General features: G+C 35.5%; 1 protein-coding gene across 1 annotated transcript; it reads left to right on the top strand.

Moving 5' to 3' along the window:
* Positions 1-2,788: 2,788 nt before the first annotated feature.
* Positions 2,789-9,262, top strand: LOC126601737 (dolichyl-diphosphooligosaccharide--protein glycosyltransferase subunit STT3A). Its single transcript, XM_050268497.1, has 23 exons — positions 2,789-3,012; positions 3,399-3,461; positions 3,670-3,725; positions 3,840-3,911; positions 4,082-4,187; positions 4,273-4,323; positions 4,417-4,512; positions 4,716-4,775; positions 4,864-4,977; positions 5,187-5,273; positions 5,716-5,819; positions 5,913-6,008; positions 6,543-6,663; positions 6,782-6,862; positions 6,961-7,092; positions 7,184-7,420; positions 7,630-7,773; positions 7,899-8,085; positions 8,168-8,265; positions 8,392-8,471; positions 8,581-8,668; positions 8,785-8,874; positions 8,967-9,262. Exons 1-23 carry the CDS (start codon positions 2,896-2,898, stop codon positions 9,024-9,026), a joined length of 2,340 nt encoding a protein of 779 aa, XP_050124454.1. The 5' UTR covers positions 2,789-2,895; the 3' UTR covers positions 9,027-9,262.
* The last annotated feature ends 23 nt before the right edge of the window (positions 9,263-9,285 follow it).

Below are 9,285 nucleotides of genomic sequence, written 5' to 3'. Positions count from 1 at the left end.
GGTGGATAAATTATTCGATTGGTTGGAGAAGCTCGTGCCTTTGTATATTATTTGGGATACTTTTATCTAGAAAATAATTTGTTTCCTAAATTGCCTTTATAGTCAGTGTCATGCACCATACACATGATTGAATTTAACGGAGTTATTAACGGTGTTAAGAAAAAGGACCATATCTACACATTTTGAAGAGTTGAGGGACCAATGGTCATGGAAATAAAGTTGAGGGACCATTGCTCCAATTGCGTTAAAGTTGAGAGACAATTTATACAATTTCCTCTTGTTTTCACTTCAAATAAGTTGATATTTTCTTTCATTTTTTGTCCACATTTTCATTTTTTGAAAAATCTAGTTGGAGGCAAGGAACTTGTAGCTCAGTTTGATAAAAACATTCATCTTTACTTGCCGTCTTTATTTCAATTTCTCCTTCCCCCTTGTTTACTCCCTAAAAAATTAGAGTTGTAAAAGTTATGGCCTTTGCATAAATAATGAAATTATAAGGATGAAAATGAAACAACGAACATCAAAATTAAGATAAAATACAAAGATGATTAGTGTAATTTAGTTATATAATTATATAAGTTTAGTATCTCTTTTTATTTGGAGACCAAGGGTTCATATAGACCTTAGTGACACGTGATGTACTTTCCATGTTTTGGACACAATGAAAAATTATAATTTTTTTTTTGTCAAACGATGAATTTGTTACATTAGATATTATATTAGGGAGTCAACAGAGTTTAAACTCGAGTCGTTGTGCAAATACAACACTCATCTTAACCACTATGGTACAGAGCTACTTGCTTTCTCAAAATTTTAATTGACTCACTCCAAAATTGGAACACCTATCAACATTACTTTCTCCAAATTATCAAGACCGAAAGCGTTTTTTTTTTATAAAAGTGAATTTTAAATGCTTTTAGAAATCAAAAGTAATTTTGTCAAAATACTTTTCGTTAAAGTGAACAGTACCGGGTACTTTTCGTTAAAGTTCCCTTTAAAGGAAAACTAATGAAAAGGGCTTGAAAACTTTGAGTTTTAATGATAAGGACAAAATAAAGGGTAAATTGAATAGTACCAAGATTGATTTTTTAGTGTAAAAATGTGATTTTTAGTTAAAATGAACAGTACCGGGTACTTTTCGTTAAAGTTCCCTATTTTAAAAGCAACTTTCAAACAAGTCCAACATTTATATTGCCTGACTAGTTAGCAAGCAAAATATCGTTATTGACATTTTCTTCGTCTGTACAGCTCGAAAATCTCATTGTGATTTATAAAAACTTAAAGCCATACCTCACAATCCATAAAATAAAGTCATGCCTCACATTTTTTTTGTTATATATTTACTAGTACAAACTATTTCCACTCCCTTTCATAAAACCTCCTTCCTCTCCTCTCTAATGCTCATTCACTCCTTTCTAATTCACCTAAACAGAAAATTATTCAAGATTAACATTGTGTATATTTGGTTGATACATCGTTAACATTTAATTGATATGTTTTGGTGTATGATCAATATAACGTCACACTATAAAAAAAAATTGTCCTAAAAACGCACGATAGCAAATTCATGTCTACTGCTCTCTGTATTCGAGTAAACAAACAATCCCAAAACTTTTAAAGTGTGAAAAACTCAAAGATGCAATTGCGAACGAATGACCAGCTCAAACTCAAATACTAACGACATAAGGATCTGATAATGATAACCCTACAAATAATACAACCCGAGTTAACCTGAATTGACTTGACTTATTAGGTTATATTCATATTTCCTTTCCAACCCGACAACCCGATTAAATCGAGCCCAAACGATGACTTGCACCACTACCTGGTAAACCCTACTCCACTTATCGTATCACGCCACGTGACATACTGCGTAGCAAGAAACCAATCACAGCCTTTTGCTCCTTTTGCGATGTCCCCAATTAACTCTAACAAAATGCCACGTATATATGCGCAAAAGACACTAATCCCATTTAATTTAGGACAAGGATTGTCTGCCCCCACTTCCGATGCCTCATCCCTCTTGTTTGTGTGGTCACGGTTAAGCCACGTCAACATTTTATATTACTATTTATTTTGTTTTATTATATATATAAAAAAATAATATAAAATGTTGACTTGGCTTAACCGTGACCACACAAATAGAAGGGCACATGGAGGGTACCGGAAGTGGAGGGCAGACAATCCTTGTCCTTTAATTTAATATTGAAATAATAATTAATGGAAAGATAGTGTTAATGAGATGTTAATTCTTTTAATGAATTTAGAGGTATTCAATCAGGATTTAAAATGATTTTCTGAAATTTAATGTGTATTCAATCATGATTTTAAGATAGTTTATTAAAATTATTAGAAATTTGGGTGTATTTAATTAGAATGTTAAAGAAGTTTATAACATTTCAGGTGTATTCATTTGAATTTGAATTTAAAGAATTTGGAAAAGTTGAGAAATGAGATAGAATTGAAGAGATTTTGTAGTGTAAGTATCCACATGTCTCACCTCTTCCTATAAGATTTTGAGAGAATTGAATCAAAATTTTACATGAAATATCTACAAATTAGTTAAACTCTATAAAACTCTATAAAACTCTATAAAAATTCATTAAAATCTTTCAAAATCCCAATTGAATACACCTCATAAATTTGTTAATCTCGCTAACATTATCCTTAATAATACTATTGAATCCGCAAAACACTTGGATATATCTTTATTATTTATATGTCAGGGGTATTTTCGTCTTTCCAAAATCAAGTTGTCTCTTCTCTCTGCGCATAGAGTGACAAAGTCTTCTCCCCCACTTGGTTTGGTCACTGCCCCGCAAAAGCCCTTCCTCTCCTCAGACCTCAGTCTCCTCCATCGGTCTTCCAAAAGCTCAGAGCTTGATTTGGCCGTCAATGGAGGCCTCGCAGACCTCCAACGGGACGACCTTGAGGCATGCTTTCGGAAATGTCCTTTCCTTCTTCATCCTCATCCTGATCGGCGTTCTCGCATTTTCGATCCGGCTCTTCTCTGTGAGCTCTTCGATCACTATTTTTTCTCCAGTTTATGTAGATCTGTCGCTTATTGATGTCAAAATCCGGCGTTGCTCGTTTGGCAGCCTAGAAAATGCAGGAAAATGCATCAGTGTTGAAATTATTTATTTATTGATGTACACATATATGGATATTGTTGTGCAAATCATACAACTTTACAATTGATTATCTGCTCTTGTGAATTATCGAACCGAATGGTGTTTCGTATCAGTTATACCTTTGTGTTATTCTGTAAATTGTTGTGTTCTAACTGTTGTAACTTTGATTTTTTATCATTCGTAATTACATTTCTCAGTAATCAAAGGGAGAGTAACTTGCATTTGTATCGTACTCATGTTCGTGTTTCGGTGTGAATTAATCTACAGGTCATAAAGTACGAGAGTGTAATTCACGAGTTTGATCCTTACTTCAATTACAGAGTCACTCAGGTTTGGTTTCTTTATCATTTTTTCTGTTTAATACAAGTTTCGGTTGTCTGGCGCCTAGAAGTTAAAAGCTGAATACGATGGCATTGCTGTTGATCAAACATATATGAAAGTTCTGAATTTTATCGTCAGAGGATGTGCAGATTCTTCTTATTATATTGTAATGACGCGAAGCTATAAAAAAGATGACAGCTTTCTTTGTTGGTTACAGTTTCTGACAAAGAATGGAATATACGATTTTTGGAACTGGTTTGATGATCGAACCTGGTAATTTCTGATTTTTCTGGCTTTTCAAACTTCATGGCAGGGTTACTGTTTTGATTTCCTTCGACTACATAATTCAGCAATCTGAATTTAAACTTTCTTAACATTACATTCTAGGTATCCTCTTGGTCGTGTGATTGGTGGAACTGTTTACCCTGGATTGACCTTGACTGCAGGATCCCTATGGTGGTGAGTATGACCATTTCTAATAGATATGCTAGAAAGAAATTTCTTTTCTTCTGAATTTTAACTACTGAGTATGAGTTCCCCACAACCCTAAGGGAGAAAAGGAAAGGGACCTACTTGACAGTGATTCCTATTTTGGCCAATATTTATGATTTGTTTCTCTCTTATATCAGGTTTTTGAATTCTTTGAACATTCCTCTCTCTGTGGAAACTATTTGCGTGTTTACTGCACCTATATTCTCTGCTTTCACATCATGGGCGACTTACCTTCTGACTCGGGTTTGTATTCATGCCTTAGTTATTTTGTAGATTTTGGTTATCTTCCTCCAATTTCTTGATGGTGTTCAATTGCCTCTTTTGTCAGGAAGTTAAGGGTGCTGGTGCTGGACTAACAGCTGCAGCTCTTATAGCCATGGTAAATTACAATAGCGGGTATTTTTAACTCTACAACATATAGACATGGTAAGTGCTAATTCTTAGCTGCTCTTTTTTATGTTTTCATTTGTAGGTCCCATCATATATTTCTCGTTCTGTGGCTGGAAGCTATGACAATGAAGCTGTGGCTATTTTTGCTTTGATCTTCACTTTCTATCTATATATAAAGGTTAGGTTTGGTAAAAGACAACTTTATTTTATTCTGTTAGGTGCATGGTTGTATCAAAGAATGATCTGATTCTGTTGATTGTTGGGTAGTATCACCTTATGAATTTGTTTCTGATGGATCTGTCATTAGTATATTCTATATATTACAGGGATTATGTATAATGTGCTTCAATATCTTCTGATTACGTTATGCAATATATGCAGACACTGAATACAGGATCCCTCTTTTATGCAACTCTTAATGCCATAGCATACTTTTACATGGTAAGTATATGTTCTAATGTTGTTTGTGCTTTTGTAACCTTACATTTTCTGTAATTTATGTTTACTTGCATTTGTTTCATTGCTTCAGGTTTGCTCTTGGGGAGGCTACACATTTATTATTAACCTGATTCCAATGCATGTGCTTCTCTGCATTGTAACTGGTCGCTACTCGTCTCGTTTATACATTGCATATGCTCCTCTTGTAAGTATCCTCAGTACTGATGATGCTATTTTTTTATTGAAAGCAAGAGGAATATGCATTTGGCATTAAAATTGAAGAATGCATACTAACATTCTCACACTTTGTTAGTTTGTAGCTTGAAATACTAGATGAAAAAGAATGGTGACTATAAAATTGATACTTTTAAATGACTCTTGGTTCCTATTGAAATCGTAGCTTTGCTAATGTAGGTGGTCTTGGGAACGTTGTTAGCTGCTTTGGTGCCGGTAGTTGGATTCAATGCAGTCATGACATCAGAACATTTTGCATCCTTCTTGGTGAGCATTTCCCAACTTTCTTTTCTCATTGACCTTTCATTTTCTGATACTGGAGCTTGTCCTAGCTTTTGGTTATTTTCAAAACACTTGTAAAAGATGTCTTCATACTGAGTTAATAATGTTCTGGAGATGCTAGTTCACGTGTTCATAAGAGTGTTCTTTTTTTTTTGACTGAGCCACTTATAAAGTTATAAGAGTTTGGTTTTCATTAAGCAGTTTTAAAGTATATGGTTGCTCTTTAATGGACTTAGATAATTCTTATAGAAGGTTAGCAAATATGGAGAAGCTTTGCAGTTAGTAGAACTTAAAGAAGGGGATTGCCTGAATTTGGAACTAATTAGAAGTCTGTTTTCTTCATTTTTTCCAGATAGTTTGTATCCTGTGCAGTTCATTGCCTCATCTTTCTTACTATGTTTTATTGTTGCTATATTTTCTTCTGCAGGTTTTTATTATTATACATGTGGTCGCTTTCGTATACTATATCAAAGGGATTCTCTCTCCAAAAATGTTCAAAGTGGCTGTCACACTTGTTATATCCATTGGCCTGTATGATTCACTTGTTCTGTTTTTTAAATTTGTTGAGGGTTTCACAGATTGAACAGATAATTGATCTCGATGCCTCTCATGTTACTTTTCCAGGCTCATATGTTTAGCTGTCGTAGCAGTACTCGTAGCTCTGGTAGCTTCAAGCCCAACAAAGGGATGGAGTGGGCGAAGTCTAAGTTTACTTGATCCGTAAGTACATAATTCGCTAGTTATGTGTGGTCGTTGTTTGCTAACCTTTGGTTTAATGGATGAACTAACTTGACTGAAGCAGCAATTTCAGTTGGGGGCACAACTTAATTTGGAGGAACTGGTTTTGAAATTGTCCAGACATCTGGCTTTGGTCTGATATATTATTCAGAGGGCCTGATGTGGCAAGCTAATTCTTTTAGAATGCATAATACTGCAAGAACCAAAATACATCTCAAATTTGGAATACCAAAGTAATTTAGTAAATGAATTGGTAATATGGTATTCGCTAAAGTAATGGGGTTCACAGGAAAAAGTTAGTGTATCATTTGGATTCTTTTTGGTGTATATAGTATTACTCTTTTAGATTTCACCACCCTTCTGGTTCCTCGAGGCCAGCAGCTTCCCAAGTTGATATGTCACCATTTGACCTGTTTGTATTCTATAACTGTTCTTGAATTACTTGAAATGTCTGTGCTGCCTAACTGAGAAATAAAGCAACTTCTATATGTTTATATGTTTATATTTTCATTTCAGAACTTATGCGAGCAAGTACATACCAATTATTGCTAGTGTTAGTGAGCACCAACCTCCTACTTGGCCCTCTTACTTTATGGACATTAATGTGTTGGCCTTCTTGGTTCCTGCTGGAATTATTGTAAGATTCGAATCGTCAAAGCATATTTTGCCTTTTATTTCTGACTTACTCCATTTTGATTTTATTCCGATATCCAATGTTCCTAACCACTGTTTTTATGGTATATATCTGTTGGTAGGCATGCTTTTCACCTTTATCAGATGCAAGCTCTTTTGTGATCCTTTATATTGTAACGTCAGTATATTTCTCCGGAGTCATGGTAAATAACTATTATTGACATAGCTAAGTTTAAGTTTTCTTCCAGTGTTCTTGTTAATTCATGTTAATATTATTTTCCAATTTCCACTAACATCACAGGTGCGACTTATGCTGGTACTTGCTCCAGCAGCATGCATCTTGTCTGGGATTGCTCTCTCTGAAGCTTTTGAAGTTTTCACACGATCAATCAAGTTTCAGTTACCTGGTTTAACAGGGTCTTCCCAAGTTGATGTAAGCATCCTTTTCGCTGTTGGCTTCATATTCCCCGCCTTCTTATAAGTTATTCAGGTTTAGCATTGATTTTGTCTTCTTGACCTTTAAGGCAGGGGAAACCAGTTCTGAGAGCACTGTACCCCAGAATGAAGTACCGAAAACAAAAACAGATAAAGGTGCTGACACATTAAAGGAGAGACCCTCAAGAAAGAACAGGAAGAAGGAAAAGGAACCAGTTGAAAAGCCTTCCATTAAATCTCAAATTGAAAAGAGGCTTCTGGTTTTACCATTTGAGGGATCCATTCTTGCTATTTTTCTCCTTGTATTGCTTGGAGCCTTCTATGTGGTATATAAATTTTCTTATTTCTCTATTTTGTGTGATTTAAACCACGCCTCTGATTCCATTACATATGAATTCTGTAGGCACTAGTATATTATGGCACAATATCAGGAGTTTATCAAGTGTTTTTTCAGAGGGGATTTTATCCCTTGTGTTTTCTCTAATGAAATTTTAATTGATAAAGATGGCCTCTGAAGTTATCATTTGTTTTGTAGGTTCATTGTGTCTGGGCAGCAGCAGAAGCGTATTCAGCCCCATCTATTGTTCTAACATCTCAGTCACATGATGGTCTCCATGTTTTTGATGATTTTAGAGAGGCTTATGCGTGGTTAAGCCACAACACTGAGGTGGATGATAAAGTGAGCTCTTCACCGTGTTCTTCTTAGCCCCTACATCAACTCAATTTAATTTGACAGACAAAGACTGCGCCTTTTGCGGAATGAAGATATTAACTAACATTCATTCTTGAATAAACTTGTTACAGGTCGCGTCTTGGTGGGATTATGGGTACCAAACTACTGCCATGGCTAATCGCACTGTCATTGTTGACAACAACACATGGAACAACACACATATTGCAACTGTGGGTACTGCCATGTCTTCTCCAGAAAAGGCTGCTTGGGAAATTTTCAACTCATTGGATGTAAAATATGTCCTCGTTGTTTTTGGAGGTTGGTTCCTTTGATCACGATGAGATCTTATTATAAAAAAGAAAGTAAAACCGTATTCTGATAGATAAACTTTACTTATCAGGTCTTGTTGGCTACCCCAGTGATGATATTAATAAGTTCTTGTGGATGGTCCGGATTGGAGGGGGCGTATTCCCTCATATCAAGGAACCTGATTACCTAGTGAGTCCCTGGTTTCTTTTGTCGTCTTTTTTGTTCTCTAACTGGATATGAATTGAGACTTTTGAGTTATTAGCGATGTTATTGTTGAGTTGTTAACTGTGTCTTACATTGTCTTCATTTCTAAAGAGGGATGGACAGTATCGCATTGACAATCAGGCGACCCCCACCATGCTAAATTCTCTCATGTACAAGCTCTGTTATTACAGGTCTGCATTTGCGTAACATTCGGTTGCTGATTTGTAGAGTTAATATTTTCTTTGTTTCTTTTGTTCCGGCTGTGAGTAATATAGTGCATTTTGTGTTCTTTAACTTTAGGTTTGTGGACACAGACGGTAAAGGCTTTGATAGGGTGAGGCGAACAGAAATCGGAAAGAAATATTTCAAACTGACTCATTTTGAAGAGGTCAGACGATATAAACGTTTAGTTTGAGATTATATTCGAGTAATATGATGTCAAGTGATTATTCAAAACTTAAACACGCGGGTTTCTGACTATGTTGTGGATCTTAATCAATGTAGGTATTCACAACTCACCACTGGATGGTTCGGTTATACAAACTAAAACCGCCAAAGAACAGGATCCGAGGAAAGACAAAGAAGTCAAAAGCGGTATGTTGATCATCACTCTTCCTCAGTACTGTCGATTGTAAAGGCGACTGGTTCTATCGATCTAACGGGAACTGAATGTGTTTTCTTTGCAGAAATCAAGCTCAACGAGTAGCACAAAGAAGAGTGGAACGAAAAGGAATCCTTGGCACTGACAGTCATTTATGTTTCTGTCGTAGGGAGGGAAACTATGTGGTCGCTTATCTGTAATCTCATATGATATTTATACGGAAACGCTGAGAGGGCAGGGCCTCTGGAGAGAGTGATTGAGAACAGGCATAGTTTTAGTTGTTCATTTCTTACGAAACACAAATGGATCAAAGATTTTGTAGTCCCTTCTTATATGGATTTTGACTTGTATACTCTTTTTACGAAGCGCATCTTTTTAACAGATTGTTTGGGTGAAAAAAAAAA

Source organism: Malus sylvestris, chromosome 15 (genome assembly GCF_916048215.2).
Source record: "Malus sylvestris chromosome 15, drMalSylv7.2, whole genome shotgun sequence".
NCBI lineage: Eukaryota > Viridiplantae > Streptophyta > Magnoliopsida > Rosales > Rosaceae > Malus > Malus sylvestris.
This window is presented reverse-complemented; position numbering and strand designations above follow the sequence as displayed.

What these genes read in the sequence shown, in the direction of transcription:
- LOC126601737 (XM_050268497.1), top strand. Translation starts at nt 2,896, where the DNA reads ATGGAGGCCTCGCAGACCTCCAACGGGACGACCTTGAGGCATGCTTTC. An exon ending in TTTCGATCCGGCTCTTCTCT is followed by an intron (nt 3,013 to 3,398) that starts GTGAGCTCTTCG and finishes ATTAATCTACAG; the next exon opens with GTCATAAAGTACGAGAGTGT. An exon ending in CAGGGTCTTCCCAAGTTGAT is followed by an intron (nt 7,093 to 7,183) that starts GTAAGCATCCTT and finishes TTGACCTTTAAG; the next exon opens with GCAGGGGAAACCAGTTCTGA.